General features: G+C 43.4%; 1 protein-coding gene across 1 annotated transcript; it reads left to right on the forward strand.

Moving 5' to 3' along the window:
* Positions 1-4,849: 4,849 nt before the first annotated feature.
* Positions 4,850-23,891, forward strand: LOC133968022 (protein APCDD1-like). Its single transcript, XM_062403821.1, has 5 exons — positions 4,850-5,268; positions 14,164-14,347; positions 14,433-14,958; positions 21,291-21,612; positions 22,016-23,891. The coding sequence occupies exons 1-5, from the start codon at positions 5,229-5,231 to the stop codon at positions 22,474-22,476; spliced, it is 1,533 nt and encodes a 510-aa protein (XP_062259805.1). The 5' UTR covers positions 4,850-5,228; the 3' UTR covers positions 22,477-23,891.
* The last annotated feature ends 1,570 nt before the right edge of the window (positions 23,892-25,461 follow it).

Here is a 25,461-nt window from a genome sequence, read left to right on the forward strand (position 1 = left end):
TCGTTTTCATTCATGCTTCCCCAACCGTTGCGCGTCTTACAAAGCAATTCCGCGCCAGAACACTAGGCGGAGTAATGCTTTTTGTCGAAGACGACCTGAGAGACGCCTTCTTTGTGGGTGTGGCAATCGTTGTTGACTGTTTATTTACCTTCTACCAGTCGTGTTCTCGATTACAAACATACGGTGAACCATGGCAGAGAGTGTATTCACGATTCCAACCGAACAACAATTGATTGAGATGGAGCTGCTGGACATTGAAGAGCAACTTCTTATAATTAGACTGTTTATTTACATCGCCACTCCGGCTCCTCATAGCCTATTTCTGGTGGACAAATCGGCCAGTCAGTGACGGGTTATACAAGTGGTCATACTTTCGGATCTCTTCTGCCAAGTGCTCTTCTATTTGGTCCATATTCGTTCTTCTAAATCTTCCGTGATTTCCGCGTATTGTGGGGCATGAAACCGAAAAAATTGGCACCGGACGGGATGTAGAGCAGACCAATCACAGCCTTGCAGGCTGAGTGAGCTTGCGGAGCTTTGCGGTAAATTTTAGAAAAGGGGGTCGACACCCGTCAGCACGTAAGGAGGGATACATAAGCACGTAAGGGACCCGGAAGGGCTCTTGCGCTTCCGGGCCCGTGAAAACGCAGAAGCATGTTTCAGGCTTAACAGGGGGCTACTGGTTGCATTATGGGAAACGGAGGATGGGGCCAGTGTAGAGGCGGAAGTGAATCGAGGAAATAAAAGTCTGGATATTCCCCCTTCCCCTATTTCTCTCTCTTCTCTCCCCTCGTTTCCCCCCTGTTCCTTTTGACAGCTTCCTATTTCCAAGTGGCAGCGAAAAGGTTAAAAAGCAGAGGACCTAAACCTGAACCTTGAGGTACACCGTAGTTCATTTGATGGCTTTTATCCAAAGATTGCTCCTTGCTTAATCAAATCTGTCAGATTCAATATAGGAGGTGATAAAATGTTCAAACCTAGCAATTCCTATTCAGCCTGTAGAAGAATAAAAACCAGTTTGTCCCTGAAAACACTTTTCTATTGCCGTCAGTAAATCAGTAACTCCTCTGGCCTGATATACATAAACAAACAATCAACGGTTAAACAATTAAAACGCCATAACTCAGTATGAGGTTTATGTCCTTTGTGTGCCACTCCCTCCTCGTTCTGCCTTTTCTTTACGGCACCCTCAAGAAATGACACAAACGTCTGCAGGGAGACAACAGAGAGCGGCAAACAGAAAACAGTGCAGTCATCCAGAGCTTCAGAGCACGACTTTAATCAGAAACAGAGCGACAGCCACTTTGAAATGTCCCCACTCGCATTCATCTGCTCTGGCGTGTTTACAGATGATAAAGGCTTAACGCAAAAAACATGTTAGAACGATCCCTCGCGGTCTCAACAGAGAATAACAAGTTCCAGCGTTTTACAGGCGAAACCATAATCACGTCGCCCAACGACTGCTCTCCATGAGATAATATCACCGCTCCTCTCAGGAAACGTGATGGCAAAACAACTTGGATAGCGGTTCTCAGTGGTTTTAGTGTGTCACTGAGCCTTTTCACAATCAAAGCGGTTTTACTTCCACCTCACTTACATCACATTCCTGCAGAGACACAAAGAGAGTGCAGCGATGCTTTGATTAGCCCCACAGGACAACACAGGGGTCAACACACCAGAACAAGCCTCCCAGTTTCACCTCCGTGCCTCCAGCCACTGCTCCAGCGCAGCCCCCTTGTTTAATACCCCTTCCGGGCTTCTCCCAAATCCCATCAGTCTGTTTGTCCGGATCTCGCTCTGCGGCTTTTTCTCCGGATCCTGAGAAGAGAAGGAACTGAGAGAGAAAGAAAGAGAGAGAGCTGGAGTCACTCTCCCAGAGCGTGGATCCAGGATTAGAGTTAAAAGAGCAAATACCATGGAGCGTACTGAGGGAGGCGAAGACTCCAAACAATGGAAATTAATTAGAACTCTCTCGGTGGAGCCTTGCTCTGCAGATTGAGGATTATTGGATAAGCAGAGGAAATAGTGTTTCTGTATGTGGTGGGGCCTCCTTTCATTATCACTTCTCTCTATACGTGCAAACTTTACTTTAAATGTATTTTAGGACTTTAAAAAACGTGGTAGTAAGTTTACAGAGCTGAATACTGAAGTTTATAGAGTCCCATTCAAGTTCTCCTCAGATTGTCCCATTTCCTGTGTGGGACTGTTGTTTGCTTTTAAGTCCGAATGTGGAAACAACAAAGAAGATGTGGTTTTGTCCATGGAGTTGTTGCAACACTTTCAAAAAACATCCAAACTTGGAAATGAGACAAGCTGAAGAGCGTGTAAATGTCACATTAACCAAGTTTCCGATTTTCTTCTACACTTTCTGATAACAATTCAATGCACAGGAATTTATAGAAAAATACATTTTTAAAGTTAGCTTCAACAGCTCACTTATATATCCTGGTTTCATAGTTTTAATTGTAAGGATTTGATGCCTTTCTTTGTTTTGCATCAGTCAAAATCAACTTGCATTGGTTTAATGACGCCATTAAACTAATGTTATTTGATTTTGTTCTCTGAAAGCTCACATTGGGAGTTTTCCAACCTTTTGAGACAAATTATTAAATTATGATTTGATAGTATGACTGATAAATCAATTCTGAATGTGCAGTAAATGTTAATGGAAGCAATATTTATATTTGAAGTTGTTCCAGGTCTTACATTTAAACTTGCATGATGTTTACATGCAGTGAAATATTCAAAAAACTATCCAGATTAAATAAAAATGATCTTGATGTCTTTAGCATAATTTTATTCACATTCAACTCAAACTATCACTGTAATATTTCATATCATTGAACTTGTCGGGATCTGCACTAGAACCTAAATAATATGATGTGAATTTGGAATCTTGCAAAAGTCTCAGGGGGAACTTCTGTGTATATATATATATACTTGGTGCAGAGAACGGAAATTTGGAAAATTAAAGAGAAAACTCTGAGGGTGTGGAGTTAGAAAGAAGAAGAAATGATCTCACTAAACCTCTGGTGCAGACAAACAGCTTGAGGCTTCATTAGTCTGGATTAACCTAACACACCCAAATCTACAACTGGACCGACTGTGGTCTATTTGCATTGTGGGTAATGTAGTCTCCAGAAAAAGGAAGAAGAATGTGTGGAACAAAACAGACGACATCTCTGGTTCTGCTGCTTTGAGGTTTATCCTTTTCTTTTAGTCCGTTGGGAGTCAGATGATGTTGAAGGAGTGCAACACAGAATCTGGAGATTACAGGTTCTTCTTCTTTTGTAAAGTTACATCAGCAAATCATGAGATTTTATCCATCTTGTCTTCTTTCACCTTCAAAATGAAGCTTCTACTCAATTATTTTCTTTATTTTGTATATTCACTACAGTGGTAGACTCTCAAATCTACAAAAATGACACCTCGTCGAGCTGATAATCCGTAATTCTATCTTTAAAATGTGAAAAATATCTCGTAAAAGAAAATGATTAGTTTGGAGCTTTTGTGCAGAAACAACCCGTCTGTGAGTGGATGAAAGAAGAAGAGCTGCAGAGCTGCAGAGATGCCTGAGGGTCAAAAGATCAGAGAGAAAACAGCAAAGAACCAGAAGTGACACAGAGACAGAAACTCAAGGCCAAGGTCTCTCTCTCTCTCTCTCTCTCTCTCTCACACACACACATATACACACACACAAACACACACACACACACACAAACACACACACACACACACACACACACACACACACACACACACACAGGTGCTGCTGAATCTTTCCTGTTGTTCTTCCCTCCAGGCAAACAGACGATGATGAGAAGGTGCATGATTTTTAAAGCAAGAAGAATGTGCATCATCCATCATGACTGATAACAAGGAGGATGTTAGGAAGCATGGACACAAGTGAAGTGACTGCACACTCATCTGTAAAGACGCCGTCTGGTCTGAAGATAACTTCAACAGTAGATCATTCAAAATCATGTTTAATACTAATTTTAGAACTTCCTCGGGGTGTGTTAACACTGATGCAACATCATTGAGTTCAAAACATTAAAGTACTTTTCCTTCTAAAACCATATTTTAGAAGGAATGTTAATTTAAGATATACAATTTTATGTTTGTAGTTCAAGCCAACACCCAAACAGAAATAACACTCCTATCCATGTGCCCCCCCACCCAATGTCAGCTGGTAATCCAGGATGGAGGGATGGATGGAGGGATGAAGGGATTGAGGGAGGGATTGATGGATGGATGGATGAAGGGATGAAGGGAGGGAGGGAGGGATGGAGGGATGGAGGGATGGAGGGATTGATGGATGAAGGGATGAAGGGAGGGATGGATGGATGGATGGATGGATGGATGGATGGATGGAGGGATGAAGGGAGGGATGGCAGGATGGATATTTTATATCGTTACAGTACTCAATGAGAGGCCTTATCACATTTTAAGTCATTCTATTGCTGTGCTTTACTTTACAAATTCAATTGTTACTGCAAATCTCATCCTAATAGATATGACAGAGGAAACATGTATGTTTTCATAATAAAGGTTTTAATGAAGTTTGCATTGGGTGACATCAGAATGTCCTGAGTCTCTATTCTTTCATTTTAAAACATTTCAAAACTCCAGAACATCTCCAGTCTCAACAGTTGTCACACACAGCTCATGCACGTGGGTGTTTTTTGCAGTGTGCACCTAACGGGAGACACACAAGCACACACAGACACACAAACTCCACGCCCACAGAGTGTGTGCAAAGGCGGGAGGGGTAGGGGGGGGCTCCACTCCTCTCTCTGAAGTGAACACACGTCCAGACACTCCTCCCTGGCTCAGGACGCACGGAGGGCGCGCGTAAAGAGCGAGCGAGCTGAGCCACTTCCAGGCTGAATCATCTCAGTGATACGACGTCTGACAACTTCAGGGTGAAACGAAGAAGAAGAAGAAGAAGAAGAAGAAGTTTGAGCTTCCTCTTGTTTCCCTGAGTTCGTTTGCATACGCAGTTCGAACCTCGGGCACCGCGCGCTTGTCCTTTTCTCTCTCCAGCCGAACCATGATGCGCGGTTGTCACCGGATTTCACAGGAGGGTGCGCTCCACGCTTTGGATCCATAATGTGAGGATTCGTGTCGGAATAAACGAGGACGCTGCGTAAAAGGAACAAAACAACCTAAAACTCTCCAGTGAGACCAGTGAAGTTCGTTTCAGTTCCCCTGCACAGACTGGAATCATGGAGCCGATATGGGTCCTGCTTCTCCTGGCTGTTCTGGGTAAGAGACTTCTCCATGTTTCCAGGTTCCATGTTTAATATGACTGAGAACATGCTCAGTGCGGTGGAGATCTGTTGGATGGGTTTCCTCCACAGCACAATGCTCAGGCTGCATACACAAAAATATGATTATTACTGTACAAGATGAAAACCACAAACTAAATAGAAGGACAAGATCATCCAATCCGCATTTTCATCTTCTTCTTCTTCTGCAGCACTTCAGTCAGATACGAACCTGTCGGGTTCACACCTGTTTCCCCTCACGTGTGTCCAACAGGAGTAATATTCCATGTTGTTGTAACTCGCCCCTCAAGCCAGTGGGATGTATACATTTGTGAGCCGTGCATAGGAAGCAATAAAAAGTTGTCCTGGGGCAACGAGGCAGATGAAAGCACCAGGAGACTTAAGAGCCACTTAAAACACCCCAGTCCCGATGGAAGCCCCAGTCTGAGCAGCAGGGGATTATGGGACTGCAGCTTGACCCAGTCCATCTGCTCCCAGTGACAGTGGAAGGAAACGTTTGGCTGCAACTTCAAATGAGCGGGTTGAGTTAAACGATGCTTCTCAGAGGCCACTTATCCTTAAGTGATTCCAACCTTCAATTAAGTGGTGTGTTATTGCAGCCTTTCATAGAGGCAATGAAAATGCACTGTCAGCACAGATATGTGAGCGCTGTAAATCCACTGAGGATCAGAACTCTGGTCGAGTCTTGATTTTTCAAAAATGACAGAGTGAACTCACATGGAGCAGCAGCTGCTTTCACATGTTCACGGATCTTCTTCTAGTCCTCAACTGTCTTTGTGTTTTATTACTTCTGCTTATTTTCAGCCACGTATGAGAAGCATCAAACTGTTTTTCTACAACTTTGTCTGTTCATCATGGTGGGTGATGGGGTTTCTTCCTTTTTCCTGCGGTGGCAGAGAGGGAATTGAAGATACAGGACGTGTGAGCTTCTCTCTGCTTGTGCCCTTTCAGCACAGAGAAGAGCCGACTGAATACCAAACCTCTGCAAAAGAAATGTTAACAACACTCAGGAGAAGTTGTTCAATCATTTTAATCCCAAACACAAACTCGAACACGACTGATCCTGCACATCTGAGGCTGATATCGCTAAAAAGGATTTATTTCCTTTTTAGCATTATAACTTAGCTTTTCTTTCCTCAAAGACAAACCAACAATTTCTTTAGTAATATAAATGTGGTCATATATTATATTATTATAGCTGTGATATGTAGTGAAGCTAAAAATATAAAGATTAAAAGGTAAAATATTAATATCAAAGACGACAGTAACACTGATTTTAAGATCAAAGCCAATTTAAAACACCTCTAAACAAATGTCAAAAATACATAAAAATTATACAGCATGCATCTATATCCTGCTTATTTATTTGAACAAATTTGCACATGTATACCTGAAAACATGTATATTTTATTCCTTATTATTTGCACACATTGCATATACACATTTATTTGTAATTGTGTGTATATAAGGATTGTGGAAGTGATGTTTTTAAGAATAAAACAAATATGATTCTATAGAAATTGATTTACAAAGGCACCTCAACCAAAAGCGATTCAACAAACTCAAAATCAAATGCCAACATTAGACAATATCTGATATTAGCCCCTGAAATGTTGTCTGAGCTAAATTAAAGTAAACAGTTTGCTTATTTCAGGTTGAGCATCAATCAAACTGTAAATTTGGTCTGAATATCAATACTGATATTGAGCTGAGCTGCAACAAGGCCAAACAATCAGATCTGTAATTACAGACACATCTGTCTTGAAAACATTAAAATGACTTCATATCAGAGGGAAGAGTGAAAACACATCAGCGTCTGTATCATTCAGAGTAAAAGTTGAACGAATGAAGTCGAGACCGGCAGCAACCGAGAGAAAAGTTCAAACATCCGAGCAGAGGAAAGACAGATGGAGCTAATTGCTATGCAGCGCAGCACGTCACTCCGTGTTAGCTCGGTTTCACTGCTGATTCATTCAGAGATGGAAGAACTCGACTTCTTCACGCAGCTGGAAATAGAAACCACAATGTGGGGAAGACGCTTTTTATGTTGAAGTGGTGATATTGAAGAACGGGCCCTCGAGGAAACAATCGCACGTCAATTTAATGACAAATGATCTTCATCAGCAGAGGGAGGCTGCCAGTTGTCAGGGAAATGCAGATGTTCGTACTTCCACATTTTCTTAAAGTGTGTTAACCAATGACTGACTTTTGTGTGTTTGTCCAAATTGGCTTAAAAGTTGAGTTTGAAACACCAGAAGCTTTCACACTGACCTTGTTTGGTCATTGGAAGGTGGAAAAGGTGCAAAAAAGTCTGTCTGATCAAAAGATGTGCATCAAACTGAGCTATGGTTTGTTTGCAATGTGCAACATTTTTGGGGAATGGTTCCTACTTCACATTTGTTGAGTCAGATTTATCACCGGCTAAACAATAGAAGAAGAAAAACAACTGCTGCAGAAGTAGAAAAAGGCAAAATGTTAATTGTGCTTTGGTTTGTTGACAAAAAAGTCAACCGGGAACAAATGCAAAAGAAATCTGCAGAAACTAGATGTCTGTCTATAAGCCAATCAGAGTCCGGTATTGTGGGAAGCAGCACATGTGGCTGATGACGACAGGAAGTAGGAACGTCGTGCAAAGTACTTCGGCGAGCTCGGAAAAAATTTGCAATTTGAAACCAGAAATAAATGGATCACGTGTAAACAGTTGAACAGAAATCATTCAGGTGTAAAAAACGCACACAATCACAGTTAGAAGTTGCATGTGTTAACAAAACGCACAACATTCAGAGGCCTTCAAAATAAAAAACAAGCACCGTCTTCACAACTCCTCTTTTGTACTTTTAGTTTCTTTGATTTTAAGCGTCATGTTATTTTTCTCGACCCCCGTCTGTCGCTGCCAAACTCTGTGAACTGACACAGAGAACAGCTCTTTGTCTGCGCTCTGCTCCGGCACCTCTGGATTATTTTCTCTTCCCATAAACGCTGTGGAGTCTCTCTGCTGGTCCGGGGTCCCGGCGCTGTTACCTCACCGGTGGGAAACGGCCAACTGGAAATGTTCTCTGCGGTCTGGGGCTCTGGGAGTGTTGTGGCCGCTTTGATTCAGATAGAGAGCAGCAGTTTGTGACTGGCTTTTCTGATTATTCTCCTAATGACGGAGGTTGTTGTCTTCATTTTCTTCTTTTGTTTTTATAAAAGCTATTGGAAAAACTACAGTCCCATTACTCACACATTCAACCTTTTGTAAATGTGCAGAGTAAGAGACGCACAACGCTTTGTCTTTAAAAAGTAATTTACCAAACATGCTCCACTTAACCTCCTTTTAATCATTTCCTCATTTATTTCCCCATACGCCTGTTTTCCATTTCAAACTGCTTCACTCTGATCTAGTGAAACTCTTTGTAAAAACATTTGTAAACGGTTTAACAACTGCTCTAAATAAAGCTCACGTTTCATTGTTATAATTTAAATATTTTCCCTGAGCTAGAAGCACAGTTAGACCTCAGATCAGGCGAACACCAGATGCAGAATTTCTTCATTTATCACTCTACACTTTAAACAGCTAAATAAGAGATGCATGGTAGTAGGGGAGACGCTGTGGAGCAGGTTAAGGGTTTCTGAGCCTTTTCACACTTGTACTATTTTGAAGCAAGAGTTCTTACAGATTCATTTCTAAATTCCACTGTATCCTCGTTGACAATGGCGTTCATTGCTCAGAATCCCTGGAAAGCTGCAGCAAAAAAAAAAACATCATCAGATTCTTCTTGTGTTGGAAAACATTTTCTTTACGTCCAGGTTCTGCTGTGAGTGAGACTTCACGTGTCTGGGTTCCATACGTCCACAACAACATGAGTGGACATAAACATTAAGTTTCAGATTTACCTCAGTCTTGAAAAATGTGTGAATAAGTGTTTAAATCAATTCAGCAGCTTTTTGTGCAACTTTCAGCCTGAACTCAATTTCAGAGGTCAGGTTCAACAATTTCCCCTAATATATATTTATATATATATATATACAGTATGACCACCTGTTGTCGTGGGACTGAAGCTCCACACTTAGATCCAGTGCTGATAAATCCATCTGCTGAGGATGACTGTGAGATGTGGTGGAGGGACAGCTGTTGGTCGAACTCAAGGTTACGTGTCCCTGGTGATGGCGGCCATTGTCGTTTAACAGACCGCTTTTGAAAATAGATGAGACGCCATTATTTAGTTTTTATTATAAATGAATCCAATGATTATCTTGAGAGATCGTTGACTTGTTTAAAAGCTGTAAAATGCAGGTGACATCTTCGCATGTCTTTAGTCTGATGGAGAGTCCAAAGGAATCCGTAGATACTGAAGATGTATGAATGGAAGACACATATTCATGTTTGGGAAAAGGAAACTTTGCTTATTTCCTGTATTATGTCAGTTGGTTTTTTATGCTTCTCAGCAAAAACATTTTAAAATACTCAATGTATTTTCTGGAAAACTTGAACATTGTGAGATTGCCTTTATTTTTGTAATTTTCACCCATTTAACATGGAATTCTTTATGAATCTTGATGAAACAGGCTTGTTTAGGGAACTAATATCTAGTGTGTGCATTTGGTGCAGCTTGATTGGATTATATGGACGGTTGGGCCATTGTTGTTTATATGTTTGTATTTTATTAGTTCCTTTGAAGTCACATGTGAAAAATGTCTATTTGATGTCATAGTTGACTTTGATTAAGGTTACATTTGAAAACATTCAATAAGATCAAAGCCCAGTTCAGTATTTAATGGAGTTCTGGAAGTAAAACTTTTCAGTACCTTCTGAGGTAAACAGCTTCAAAACTCGACCACAGTTCCACAAAGACTCAAGACTCCAGGATCGTCAGAAAACAAGAGAAAGCACTTCCATACGCCTGCACTGCACCTGTAGTCAGCCAGCATGTGGGTGAACTACATATCAGGAATCCAGGTAAGGTTTTCTAAGCAGAAACCCCTTTTTTAATGTTATTATTTATTATTACACTTATTCAGGCCATGTTCGATTTTTATTAATTTTTGTCCATCTTTTGTTTCAAATCTCAAAAGTTTTTTCCACGGATGTTAGGATGTTGTAAAAAAAACAACAGACCATAATACATAGAACCGATATTAAACTAAGATATGAAGATTATTATCGTAATTTTTTTAAATCCCTTTTAATGGAGAAAATACTGCAAAACCGAGGGGAGGGGCTAAGGGTTGAAATGTGATTGGGCCTTGGTGTGTGTAATAGTTTGCATGACATGAGTCTCTGTGGATATGATGCAGCTGCTGTTCAGGATACTTCACTTTAATATGAAGACACTGTATTAAAAAATAACTGAAGAAACTGTAGATAGATGTACTTGTGGTCAAGTCAGTGATTTGTTGGTCTGGTTCATGAACATTTATTTGAAAGTGAGTGTGGGACGCAGTTTTTCCTGTTATGTGTTTGTTTGTATCCTTCAGACTGCTGCTCAATATGTGCAATCTCCCTGTATAATGAAGAACCTCCGTGGAGAAATCCAGGAAAGGAAGTTTCAGAATATGGAGCTGTGTGAACAAAATGCTGCTCTGAAGGAGCACATGTCCAGCAGAGAAGCCGCCTGGAAGAAGGAGAAGGAGATCATGCAGGGGACAGAGTCTGAGAGACTCCGGGAGGAGCTGAAGACCAAGGTCAAGGAGGTTAAGAAGGAGTTGAGGCTCCAACAGAGGGACTTCATATCCTTGAGTACTCGTTTGCAAAGCCAGGAGGAGGAGACCCAGAAGATCACAGAGGAGCTGAGGCAAAAGTGCAACCAGGTTAACGAGATAGAATCAGCCGTCCATGAAAGGGATCGAGTGATCGACAGGGTCACGGGACACAAAATGGCGCTGGATGAGATAAACAAGGAGCTCACGGCCACTGCGATGAAACTCCTCCAGAGCGAGACTGAGTGTCAGTCAGAGATCAGCTCTCTGAAGGACAATCTGAGACGGGAGCAGGAGGAGAAGGAGGCCGGCTTCCACAGAATAAAGGAGCTGGAGAGACTGGTCCAGGCCACAGAAGACAAATGGGTGAGCAAGCACGAGGCCATGATTCTCAAAAAGGATAAGATGATCGGCAACGCCATCAGTAAAGTTATGGCACTGGAAGACAGCAACCGGGAGCTGATGTCCAACATGCAAGCCATCGAGACCGCAATCCTCCAGAGCGACACTGAGTGGGAGACAAAATGTGATCTCTGGAGGACAATCTCAGACGTGAGGAGGAGGCTGGTTTCTCCAGAATGAAGGAGCTGGAGAAACTGGCCGAGGCCACAGAAGACAAGTGGGTGAGCAAGCATCAGGACGTAAGGCTGCTGAACCTGAAACACACTGAGCTTCAGGTGCATTGGCTCTGTTGGATTTGAATTAGAACTTGTTGCTCTGTGGGTAGTTTCAGAATCTGACTTTTGAAAGAGAAAAACCCCAAAACACAGAAGAAGAGAAAGAAACTGGAGAGAGAGAAGAGGGAGACGAAGAAGAGAGAGAAGAAGGAATAGGAGGAGAGAAAGGGAGGAGAAGAACAAGTCACTTCTTTTTCCCTTTAAACCCCCAAAATCCCAACTCCTCACCCCTCCTCACCCCTCCTCACCCTCCTCATCCTCCTCACCCTCCTCACCCTCCTCACCCTCCTCATCCCGACTTACCCTCCTCACCCTCCTCACCCTCCTCACCCCTTCTCATCCCTCCTCACCCTCATCCTCCTCACCCTCCTCATCCTCCTCATCCCGACTTACCCTCCTCACCCTCCTCACCCTCCTCACCCTCTTCATCCTCCTCACCCTCCTCATCCTCCTCACCCTCCTCACCCTCCTCACCCTCTTCATCCTCCTCATCCTCCTCATCCCGACTTACCCTCCTCACCCTCCTCATCCTCCTCATCCCGAATTACTCTCCGCTCCAAGTCTGCAAATACCAGTAAAAAATAAAAACATTTGAAAATGAAAATCACACATCTCTTGTTTCTTCCTCAACACTGTGATGTTCATTCTGTCAGTCATGGTTCCATAAAAAGTCTAATAGACAACAGGCATTAGGGTCTGGACTCACGTGTGATTGACAGCTAGTAAAAATATGCCAATATTTGCAGAGGGTTAAGGGCCGAGGAAGCTGAGGAAGCGGCACCTTGTTAATCCCTATGAATATGTGAGTATGGGCTATAAATTGGATAATTGATTGAGGTAGCATAGAGGAAACACACTGTCTCTCACACACACACACACACACACACACCTACTGGTGGTTCCTGCTCTCCTCATTGTGAAAACAAGCTGTTGGCAGCCACTCAGGGTTTTTTCCCGCTGGTCCAACACGACTGCAGGTGCAAAAAAAAACAAAAAAAAAAGGTTTCACACACATAAACGCTAACGTGTAACATGCAGCGAACTGTGGAGCCTGTTCTTTGATTCCTGACCCAGCTCCAGCCGGCCAGGGTCGCGTTACTAATGCCACCAGCCGAGTCCGGGGCCCTCACAGTCCAGGGTGTCCACCGAGCAGCCCTGTGTTCATTCACAACCCTCGGCCTCGGTGCCTGTTCACCAGCCGGATGGATCTTTGTTCCTTCATGGAGCGTTTGGCCTCTTTTAATCACTTGCTTCAGTTCCTCCTCTGGTGTCGTTAGTCCCAAATTAAAAGCAGAGCGAAGACCGCAGTGGAATTCCTTGGCGTTGGTTGAAACTTCCAGGCAAGTCGGGTCTGATAGAAAGAGTTTAATGCAAAGTCTTCATATTTCAAAATAGATTTTGATGATATTAGAGCGCTGCATGGAATAAACCCTCCCCGGAATCTGAGCCTCAGACTTTGAAAATACTTTCATTTCCCATATTTGATCCCGTTAAGCTCGGCTCATTGTTGAAGGTATTGTTATTTCATGTGGTGCGTCGAGGGTACGTGGACAGGGTGGGAAATAAGAGTTTTAAACATCTCAAGACCTTTTGAACTTGGTCTGCAGCTTGTTGTCCGAGGTCGTTCCAGCGTCTGATGCCAGTGTCACACGTTCCTCAACTGTGGAAGCTTCGGCCTTTTCTCTCACATGTTCAGCTCATGTTAACCCATAAAGTCTCCGCTCACACCACCACTGATACAACCCTGTAATCCCTGGGTGATGACATGAGTTAAAATGATTGAATTAAACCCTCTAAACACTTCAAAGAGGCCTGGTACATTGAAAACATGAGAGCTTACTTCACACTAAATAGGTCACTGCTCTTTCTGCTGGATCAGAGAGTCACTAACTTTCTGATTAGTCGACTTGAAAAAGAGTCGAGCTCCATCTGCAAAACCAGAAAAAAGTCAAATCTGTCCTTCAAGTTCACTTTAGTCAAGTTTGTGCTTTTCCATTTGTTTATCCTTTACTTGTAGGATTTAAGTTTGCACACATAAACTAACCTGTATAAACAGCATGTAAGCAGAATCTGAAGGTGAAGGACAAGATTTTCACAAGAGTTCAACTCATGTGATCAAAGAAACGAGTCAGACTAAAGGGAAAAGGGTGAAAGGAAGAGTCTTGGCCCAGATTTCTGCTGTCTACACAGGAAACCCCCAAAAACATGGCCCGTTGACCCCGTGGGCTGATTCTTCATCGAGACTCCAGACGACTGTTCCTCCTCTTACTCACAGATAATGAAATAAAGACACTAATATAAAGTTTTTAACAAGAAAATGATCAAATCTTTGTCTTTGAAACATTCAGATCTTCTTAATCCCTCTCGCTCTCGTGTCTTTCTCATTATGAAAGTTGCATCTTTGAATCCTGAAATATTTCCGTGTAACACAAAAATCTTATGGAAGAAATCTCCCAAAAATCTACGAGAAGGTTAATCTCCACTGATCTTAATCTTCATCCTTGTTGTTCCTCCAGGCTGGACCGAAGCTTCCTCTCTTCACCACTCGGACGGGCGCTCCAGCCGCCTCTCCCTGGAGAAAACCTTCGGCCGCTCGCTCAAAGACTCCCAGTGCCAGCACATGCTGAAGCACCTTCACAACGGAGCCAGGATCACTGTGCAGATGCCTCCCAGTGTGGAGGGTCACTGGGTGTCCACCAGGTAAACTACAGTGGACTTCTTGTGTTTTTATAGGAATGCAGACATTACTTCAAACTACTTCTAAACTCCAATGTTTCTTCGGCAGCTGTGAGGTGAGACCAGGGCCGGAGTTCTTGACGCGCTCCTACAGCTTCTACCCCAACAACACCTTCCAGTCTCACCAGTTCTACTACGAGGACAACCACTGCAACAAGCCCACCTACACCCTGCTGGTCCGAGGTCGTCTCCGCTTGCGTCAGGCCTCCTGGATCATCCGCGGCGGCACCGAGGCCGAGTACCACCTCCACCGCGTCCAGATGGTCTGTCACACAGCCACCGTGGCAGAAGAGCTCAGCCAGAGGCTCAACCAGAGCTGCCGCGGGGCGGTGAGGGGCCCCTGGGAGCCCGGCAAGATCTACGAGCTGTGGAGTGAGGAGGGCGGCTACGACTGCTCCAGGGAGCTCAACTTCGCCATGCACGAGCTGCAGCTGCTGAGGGTGGAGAAGCAGTACCTGCATCACAACCTGGACCACCTGGTGGAGGAGCTGTTCCTGGGAGACATCCACACGGAGCCGTCACAGAGGCTGTACTACAAACCCTCCAGCTACCAGATGGCCCTGCAGAATGCCAAGGTCGGTCTCTAATGTCAACTCTGTTCTAAAGTTCAGTGGGAGGAGTGGGGACGTCTGGGGGGGGGTCTTTGTCCAACTTGAACTTTGTGGACTTGTCATATCCCCGCTGAGAGATAAAGGGGTCTGAAAGTTGTAAGATGATGTTTCGAAACAGGGAAATACTTTTTGTCAATTGCCAGATAGAAAACTTAAACACACACTAGAAACTTCCTGTCCTCCCAGGTCAAAGACAGTGAAACAACGTTCAATCTTGCATCTGCACCAAAATGTAATGAGGGCTTTCCTGAACGTATCACATCCTTCCACTGAGTTTAGTGTTGATCCGTCCAGTAGTTTCTGACTTTGCTAACTAGCGACAAAACAAAGCTTCTTGTCGGAGATAGAATCATTGTTCCTCGGGGTTAGAATCTCTACAGAGCGTTTTGGTTTTCAGTGACTATGCACTGTTTGAGGTAGATTGATATAAGGTGAAGAAAACCAGCATTTAAATCACAATATTCTTACTTATTGTCACTTGAGAGACTTATGCTCATGTCCAGATCTATAGTTTTAGTCCGGGACGCCACCACAGAAGAATTCACAGTTCAACAAAACAAGCCTTAAAGAGGATTTAGTGTTTCAATCAGAATCCCTGAATGCATCTGTTAATAGTCTGCATGTGGGAAATGTGTTAACATGTTTAAATCATTATATGAAACTTTGGCCAAATGTTAACGTGGACATCCGACTCATGTATCATTAAATATATTACGACAGGAAATAACAGTAATGGGCCCCCTTCAGCCAATCAGAGGCTCTGATACTGGAGGTCCAGTATTTTCCCTCACAGAGTTTGTTTTGGCCTCAGAGACGAAAGCAAACAGACAGAGACCCTCGGCTGTGCAGGTGCCCCCCCCCCCCCCCACGCCGCTCGAGGATGATGAGACACCGGGATGAGAACAGGTCGTTTGTGTCGGTTGGAACACATGAACACTTTCTGTCCCCCCCCCATTGTGCCGAGCCTCCACACTGCAGAGACCACACACAGCAAAACACTGACCCTAAAAAAAAACCCAAGGTTTCATGGGAGTTTTCTTTTAGTGTAGTTTACTCGATCTGGGCGAAATAATATCTTAACAGAAACTCTAGAATCTGTAGCGAGCGAGTGACGCCTGATTGAATGTCAAGTTATCTTCTGTGACGGATTCAAAAAACAACTAATTATCTCCGACGAATAGATTGAAATACTGTTGAAATCTGATTAAGGATCAGTGTGTAAGTCAATAATCACGCCCTCGTACCATAACACACTTAAACATTTGCACTTGTAGAAACCAGAAACTTTGCACATGCTGATTTCATCTCCCCGTTCTCGCCTCAAGAAAGAATCCTTTCTTCCCGGCGCTCTGCGTTCGGGATGTAGTTTCTCTGTTTACACGGCCGAACAGCAGTTTCCCCGCCGGGCGAAACCCTAGAGTGATGTTTTCACTGTCACCCTCCACAGAGATTACAATGAAATCCTGTTCCTGGGTCTGCCGTCTAAATAAACACCCATTTGCACGGGGCCGACGGGGCTCGGTGTGGCTGATCAGAACGTAAACAGTGAGGAGTGAGGAGCTGTGATCTGACCCGCTCCCCTGTGGCGCTGTAATGACCAGAGCTGCTCTCCTTAAGCCCCCCCCGGCCGACGGGGGTGCAACCCGGCCTTTCTCTGTGAGCGATCAACATGTGGTATTCCTAGAATTCCGGATCATGCGGCCATATGAATAATTCCGGCGAGCGCATACCGGCTCTGATTTCATGCGTGCCCGTCCAAGTGTTGCTCTTGTTCTGCTCCTCCATCTTTTTGGAACAAGGAGGACGACGGCGTGTCGCTGGAGATGAGACTCACTTTTAGTTTCTGGCTAAAGTCAAACTTTAAAGGGTCAGTTCAACAAAATGACAAACTAAGATATCAGGCCTGGTCATATGTGGAGGGTAACTAAGTACATTTACTCATGTACTTTAGTAGAAGTTTGAGTTACTTTACCTCTAAACTTTAATTGAGCTTCACTATGTTCAAATTACAGATATATAAAATATTCTCTAACCATTACTGCAGCATATAGAGTCTGCAGCTCTGTTTTATCTTCTTTGAGCTTCTTGTTTTGGTTTCACCACCTGCAACTTTACCAGCGTCTGTGTTTTTTCCTTATATGTCTTCGGTAATGTTAGTTATTAGTATTTTAGTGTAATTTCTTTAAGACAGTGAGAGTAAAGTTAATTGTTTTATAATTACTTTAAAAGTGATAGTAATTATATAATTTCTTTTACCACTTCATCTATTTGTCAGGGAATATTTAATGGATGAAGATGAAAATAATCATATTTAGGGGACTGGTATTTCCAAGTGGGTGAATCAGATGCAGCCTGATTGAACAGGAAGCTGCTTGGCCTGGTGTTTGTATTGTATTGTATTTGCTCTACTGTTCTGCTGCATGTGTGAATAATCAACTGTACACACCAGCTTGTTGCACTGCCCCCCAGTGGCCAAATAATAATAACAATAATAATACCGATTCAAACATGTTTTTGAATTCTGTTTCAGCAGCTAAAATCTGAATTTATCAGCCTCTATTGGATTGTGAGTCATGTGATCATCTCCAGTTAATTACATGGTTAGATCCCAGAAAAAAATAGGTGAGGAAATTCAGTGTTATTTAGTAATTTGGTTAAACCGACACTTAAAAGCTTCTAACTTCATTCAAACATCGTAAATTAGTTGAGTGATTTTATAGCGTTTGGCCGAAACGCTCGTCAACGGAACACGAACAGTAAATCAGGTTTAAAAATCGATGTTCCTCTGGTGAACATCAGGAGAAGTACCTCACTCCTTCCTCTCTCTCTACTCCACCTCTCTCTCTCCTCCACCGTTTCTCGCGGTCGCTACAGATTCTTTTCGGGGATTTTCTCGTTTTGGTTTTACTGCCATGGTGACCGTCCAATCCATTAATCTTGGAGCTGTGTGCACCCCGAGCTGGTCCCAGTCCAGGAGGTTCACTGGTTGCCAGCAGTTTGTGGCTATTGGGTGGATCTCAGCGGTGATGCAAGGGGCACGGCAGCAGACTTTGTTTTCAGGCCTGTTTTCTGTCGCCTGGTTCTCTGCGGCGTCGCCGAGCAGCCACCGCTCGATAATGACCCGTGTCCAGAGGGGATCTGTGTGTCTTTATATTGCTTCTGCCGGGTTGTCGGGGGTTTTCCTACATTCAGCCTCTCCCTCACGCTGAGGTTCAGTTTGTGACGTCTCGTGCTACTTTCCTGTAAAGAGCTTGAGTTGCATTTAAAAGTTGAGCCAGTCATTCGAGGATAAAACTCTTGTTATGAATTCCTGGGACGTGGATTTACTGGAGAGATGCTGGTCTGGTTTAAAGGAGATAGAAAAACATGTTCACGCTCTCAACAACAGGTTTGATTAGAAGCATTTTAAAGCCTCACGTGTTTTATGTTCCTCGTAAAACTCTGGCTCCTGGACATTGTCCCATTCTGAACTATGGTGGTAATCCCCTGAAGTGCCCAAATGAAAGATGGCTGCCAACGAAACTGGGTCGTCGCTGGTTTGTACGAAAGCGTCCGTCCAACGTCGTAAAAATCTAAATGACCTGATGTCATTAATGTGAAGCGGAGGCCGTAACATCCTGCCTCACTTCCTCATTGTCTTCACTTCCAGTAAGTTCAGAAACAGATCTTTGCTTCCAGAGAGAAAACTGAGTCCAAGAAGTCGCAGCAGAAACGAGCTCGTGCAAGTCAGGACACTGCAGCTGCTCTGTGGCGAGGGAATCTGCCAACTCAGGATTTCTCATTAACTGCAAAGTGGGAGTTTGTGAACCGTCATTAATAATCACCAGGTCGACACCGAAATCAACTCAAAGACAGGGAACGTTTGTTGTAGCAGCTGTTTCTGTTCAATGGCTGTGAAGACGTTTATCCCTTGTTCAGCTTCAGAACCATAAATCAGTGGATTCAGTTCACTAATGAATAACTGACAGCTATATTTACACATTATTGATAATTAGTCATTAAAGTTATTGCTCAAGTAAAAACTCTCAGTTTGGTGTATTTACAGTTTCTCCAGTCGAGACCTGACAGACCCCAACCGAAACCACGTTTTAATTCATTAGATCTGGATTTGTTATTTGGATCTGTCCCCTAAACAAACCTGATAGGGTTTTGTTTTTATGTTGGAGCTCTTCTGTGAAACCTGGAAACCTCCCGGTGACGACAACACCACAGGAAGTCACTGTATCTGGCCAGGAAGCAGACCCACACATATAACCCCCATGAAACCGCCAAATGTTATTATTTTAATTCAGTTTGGACCAGAACCACAGTGGAGGTTTCCCACTGTTTCCAGGTCTCCTTCATGCTAAGCTAGTCTGCTATCGATCTGCTCATGAAGTGCTCAGCAGGAAACACGTCTCTAAATGTTGAGCTTTTATTCTAAGAACTATTATTAATATTTAAATTACCACCACAACAAGAAAAAAGCGTGTTCAGAGTCAAGAACATGGGGAGAAAAAATTGATAAAAAGTTTTTTCTTTTCGTTTGAATGATTAATTTGGATTTTCATGTTAACAACAGTGTCACAGCAACAGTAAAACTTCAACCTGCAAATAACTGCTTGACACCAAAGTCTCCTGTGATGTGGTTTTAACACTCACGCCTCATTACCAACATATCAACCTTTGATATTCTCCTCCGTCCATTTGTCCATCCCACTATTTTCCAGTTTGTCAGTAAAACTTTTCCAACTATGTTTCTCTACAGCAATAACAGTCTCAATACAAATTAAAGCAACAGCTTGTGGTTTTCAACCCTTGTTTTGGACTATATGTCCTCAGGCTACGTACAGGGAGACCAACCAGCTTGTTGGGCCAAACAGAAAAAAAACTTATACTGAGAGCTGAGGGGATTTAATAGACAATAGACAACAGTTCTGATAATAAACCTAATAAACTTAATATTTCTATATCACAATTCCTGCATAATGCAAGTACTCACAGAAAAGCAGTTAAAAACATTTACAACAAAAATCAAACTGAATTAAATAGAGACAGCAGGTTAAGAGTAAACAGGATGAAACTAAACTGAACTAAACCAAAACCGCAAAACATTTAGGATTGTTTAAAAAAAAACAAATGTGTTGCTAAGCAAAGCAAAATCCTGTGTTCAACTGAAATCTGATATTTTCTGTTTAAAGTGGACAGAAGGAAATCACCATGTTGTTTTCTGTTGTCCTGCTGCACAGCACTTTGTTCAGTAAGATGAAACCGATCCTGAATTTGTACATAAATATGTAAAACACTTATTTTCTCAGAGAAAACTATTCATTTATTTTTCCGGCTCCCACTATGTGTTCAGAAACTCTCTCTCTCACACAGAGCTGGATTCACACGAGGCCCCTCCTCCATTAACCTCTGACTCTGAACTGGTTATACAGCAGCACTGGGATTATCTCCACTCTACGATGTCATGATACACTCGTTTTGATCCCTCCCTCTTTTCTTTTATTGCTTCCTCCATCTCTATCGGTTCAGTTATTTTTTTATAAATCTCCTTAAATCCCACGCAGACGTCATGTTGTCTGGGAAAAGAGTCGAGGTTCGGTCTGAATGTTTGACCACCCTCGGATAACAAAGACCCTGCACCTCCCTGGAGTTTGGTCTCTGGAGAAGAGAGAACCTGAATCCACCAGGACCTCCTGGCTCGGCTGCAGCCAGAGGTGCACATCTGTCCCGTCTGTGGACACCACGGTCACAAGCCGCTCCACCGAACCAGAGGCGATGGGAATTGAAAATGATTCACAGGTTTTACAACCAGAGTGAACGAAGGAGGACGCTCGGCTCCGTCCAGACATCTGCCGTTTTACTGTAGCACCATGTGATCACGCTGAGAAAATGCTTGTCCGGCTTCCAGCGCCCCACAAAGCTCAGACTGAAGGAAACAGTTTTTCCTCCCTCGCTTCAGAACACACGCCAGCTGTCCTCTATGTGAATTTCATGACACAATATCCCGGTGATGGATTAAAGAGGCGTCCAGCTCCGACACGTTCATCCAACTAGCTGGATTCTCATGGGAGAGTTTGGGCCTGAACAGAAATTTAACCTAGTTTCAGGATGTTGTTTGGGTTCGGGGGGGAAGACATTATAAAAAATATTTAGCTTCACTTTATTTAAAGCATCATGTTTGATTTCACTTTTTAAAGGTTTTTAAATCATATTTCTCAACATCTCGATAAGTAACTGCTCTTAATAACCAACTTGTCTTTCTCACTGCCCCCCCCCCTCTCTCTTTCTCTCTCTCTCTCTCTCTTCAGAACCACGACCACGGCTGCATCGCCTGCCGCATCATCTTCCGCTCCGACGAGCTCCACCCCCCCATCCTGCCCCCCCGAGCCGACCTCACCGTGGGGCTGTACGGCCAGTGGGTGAGCCAGCGCTGCGAGGTGCGGCCCGAGGTCCTCTTCCTCACCCGCCACTTCATCTTCCACGACAACAACCACACGTGGGAGGGCCACTACTTCCACTACTCCGACCCGGTCTGCAAGCACCCCACCTTCACCATCTACGCCCGGGGACGCTACAGCCGGGGGCTCCACTCCACCCGGGTCAGGGGCGGGACGGACTTTGTCTTCAAAGGTAACGGATCTCAACCTTAGGGATGATCAGGACATCAGAGCGTCACTAAATGGTTATCATAAAAATAGAAATTTGTCTTTTAATATTAAGATACTGGGATATAGCGACAGGCTCGACTCGTCAAACAGACTGGAACCAGGAGAAACATCTGAATCCTCAGGATTAAACCTGGATTAGAGAAGATAGAGAGAAGTGAGCTGAGTGTTAGTGAGCTAAATTAACAATCTGCAGGATGTAGCTTCATATATAAAGATAGTAAGTAGTGATATTATTATCATCAACAGGTCTGGACTACCTGTAGATTTTGTTTCTGTATAAAAACACCTCATTGAAGAGTTCCTCACCCGAGGCCTGCTGTCCCTGAGCCTCTCCTCACCTCTCGTGTCTCCCTCCCTCCCTCCAGTGAACCACATGAGAGTGACGCCCATGGACCTGGCCACCACCTCCCTCCTCAACGTCTTCAACGGTAACGAGTGTGGCGCTCAGGGCTCCTGGCAGGTGGGGGTGCAGCAGGACGTCACCGTCACAAACGGCTGCGTGGCGCTGGGCATCCGGCTCCCCCACACCGAGTACGAGCTCTTCCGCATGGAGCAGGACGCCCACGGCCGCTACCTGCTCTACAACGGCCAGCGGCCCAGCGACGGCTCCAGCCCCGACCGGCCGGAGAAGCGGGCCACGTCCTACCAGATGCCCCTGGTGCAGTGCTCGGCGAGCAGCCAGCCGTCCGACTACAGCCGGGGGGGCGACGAGGACGGGCCTCTGCAGCACAATGACTGCCCGGGACGGCACGCAGGAGGCCGGGGACCCGCCGCCGTGGCTTCGGGTGCGTTGGTGGTGTCCGTGCTGCTCGGCTGGCAGAGCTAGAGACGTTTGACACACGAGACAAGCGCCAGGATTATAAGAGCAGACTGGGAGACTGACGTGAACTTTGACCTTTGCCTCTCTGTGAGGAGAACGAGGATGAAACCTGGTGCCCCTGATCCTCTGGACTCCAGCTACCAAAGACCCCCCCCCGACACTGCTGCACCACACAAACTGCACTTTACAGTGGAACCAAAGAGCGACTTGTCTGTGTTTCCACAAATATACAAAGATGTCTATATATATGTTTATCCACACAGACCAGAGAGGAGGTTTTATCCAGCGTGTGTATCTGCAGCAGGATCTGGTGCGTGGAAATGTTTTCCACAAACAGACTCTGACAATGAGCTCCCTGTCTGGAGGAGACGCTCGTGAGTCACAGTCTACTGTCAAAAGGGAACCAGTGTACTTGTATTAAAACAGTTTCTTCAAATATAGCCTGAACTCAGCTGCAGGTTTCTGTCATTCATTTCCCATAAAGGTCATAACGTTGCTTCAGATGCAACAGAGCTCCGGCTCATTTCCTCCGGTTCACAGCTGCTGACCTGGTTTCCATCTGGGAGATTTGGGAAATTATTCTCTTTTGTCCCAAAGCTGGAAAACTGGCTTATGAAGCTGTTATTTGAAAATGTATTAAACCAGCTTAATTCGATCTGGGCAACGTGGCTAAATAAGGATAATTATATCAGTGCAGTAAATGTATTAAAAACTGTGTTAAATGTGAAATACAACTACAACTTGTTTGGAAGAATTTTGCAAAACATGTTAACACAAACACTGAATCCTTACCTTGGTGTTAGGCAGCGGTCACATGGTTTAATCATATCACAGTAAAGCTTTTTGTTCATTCATCTGAAGAAATCTTAACCTTAAATAAATGTTAGACGACCAAAGTGGTATTAAATACTAATTGGAAAACATGAGTTTAAGTATTTCATGTTTTATTTGGGATTTGACGAACTTAAATTTTTTCTACTAACTGATTTTTTTTGGCTCTTACATGGACACATTAATTGGATGTAAAACCAGTATTGAACTGGGACAACAGGTAGCTTGTGATGATTAGCAGATCACATATGACCTGTTCCAGATGTGTGGCTCCCTGGATAAATGAGACTGACGCTCTTACAGCTGCTTTCTGAACGAGACAGTGGAATAAATACTAAAACACCTGCGTTGGGAATAAAGTCGTCAGGTTGTGGTTCAGATCCCAGAGGTCACGGGGACTTGGTCGGTCCGAAGTTGTTCCTGTTTATAAACTTAGCAGCAGGTTTCAAGCTCAAATGTAACTTTCATGTTCAACAGGGAAAAGACAAAGAGGCCACAGCAGCAGACACGTGTCCTGAAAATGAAAAAGTTTGTGTCGTGTGTTAAGCTCCACAAAATGTCCTTGTAAATAAAAACATGTATACTATAAAGATGTGATTCTCATCAGCATTGGTCCATAACATGTTGGATTGTTACATCGCATCATCTGTGTCCCTTCAGGAGATTCTAAAGTTGCTAATGTTTTTTTTCTGGATGTGGGGAGTAGATGTATGAGGGGGTTACACATGGAAGCCGCCGGGGACATAAGTTAAATTTATTAAATCATTTCATTTCACGTGAACTTTACTTTTGGGACATATACAGATTTTTTTTTTGCATCTTTCTTTAAACCTTATACCCCTCAAAGAATAGATGATTGTTTCCCACAGGTTATTGTTGGTGGAGGAGCTGAAATCTGCCTCCTGCGATTTACTATCTCAAAAACTATTAAATAAAGAAAATTTAATTAAATATATTGGGGAAATAAAGAGAAGACAGAAACCAGGTGGGTTAAGAGCCTCAAGATACATGAAAATAAATCCACTTTTGAAGTGCAGAGCCTGAGGGGGGGCTGATGAAGGCTGATGAAGAGGGATTGAGGATTTTTTTTGTGCTCAGCAGTGGAACAAGATATTAAAAAGCTCTGCTGATGAAAATCGGACTCCCAAAAATGCTTTCTTACATTTATCTACTGCAGTCGAGAGAATTTAACTTAAAATGACAAAACCTAATGAAAAAAAGTTGTCAAATCCTTACACGCAGAATACCTCTGCAGACATCTCTTAATTATTTTTTCATATTTTAGAATGTGTTCTAATTATACCTGTTCTGTTTAGTCGTGTGTATACCCCCGACACCATCATCATATAATCAGTGAACCATGATGTAATTCTCACTCAGCTGCCCGGTAGGAAAACCATCCAGGTCTTTTCCCACGCTACCCAGTTCTCCAGTCGTCACTCTGAATCACGTTACTTCAGGCTTTAATAAAATGATTGCCGGTTTCGCTTTAGGTTAAAGTCGAACATCTTGTTAAAGGGTTCTGTATTTGAACCATCGGGCTGAAATTAGTTGAGTTCAACTTGAGTTTCTCATCAACAACCTCCAGTTCAAACCAGAAACAGTTAAATGTTGCTGTTGAGCATCGACCTGAAGAAAACAGAGCAACAGCTTCTATTTGGTGCAACATCAAATCAGTCATTTTCTTTAAAGATAGTCAATCACACCTTTATTAATCTAGTCAGTGAGAAATTAATGTGATAAAGAAAACAACCTCTGAAACAGAATGAACTCTGTGTGACACTGTTCTGAATTTTACTTGACTTACAGATCAACATAAGATCTGGTAGTCATTTGCTTTTGCATTCTCGGTTCAATATTAGTTAATTGCTTAAGTTTAAAAAAAAGAATGAAATTCAAGCTCATAAGAAAGTAGGTGTGAGAGTTTCATAAATTATAATACTAATCTCAAATGCATTTAAAAACATTTGATGATCTCAGATAAACTGCTTTCAAACATGCACTGGACATTTTCCTGAAATTATCCAGAATCGCTGAGTCCGTTTGAGTATAAAGCTGGAAGACGTCCAGAAAATTGATATTTAACACCTGATGGGCAAAAGAATGAAATAATACAAATATCTCAGGGTGTAAAAAGAGGAGCCATATAACTGGAAGATA

Source organism: Platichthys flesus, chromosome 14 (genome assembly GCF_949316205.1).
Source record: "Platichthys flesus chromosome 14, fPlaFle2.1, whole genome shotgun sequence".
In the NCBI taxonomy this organism is placed as follows: domain Eukaryota; kingdom Metazoa; phylum Chordata; class Actinopteri; order Pleuronectiformes; family Pleuronectidae; genus Platichthys; species Platichthys flesus.

Coding starts and splice junctions, on each gene's coding strand:
- LOC133968022 (XM_062403821.1), top strand. CDS start 5,229: ATGGAGCCGATATGGGTCCTGCTTCTCCTGGCTGTTCTGG. Junction 5,269..14,163: donor GCTTCTCCTGGCTGTTCTGG/GTAAGAGACTTC, acceptor TTGTTCCTCCAG/GCTGGACCGAAGCTTCCTCT. Junction 14,348..14,432: donor GGTCACTGGGTGTCCACCAG/GTAAACTACAGT, acceptor TTTCTTCGGCAG/CTGTGAGGTGAGACCAGGGC.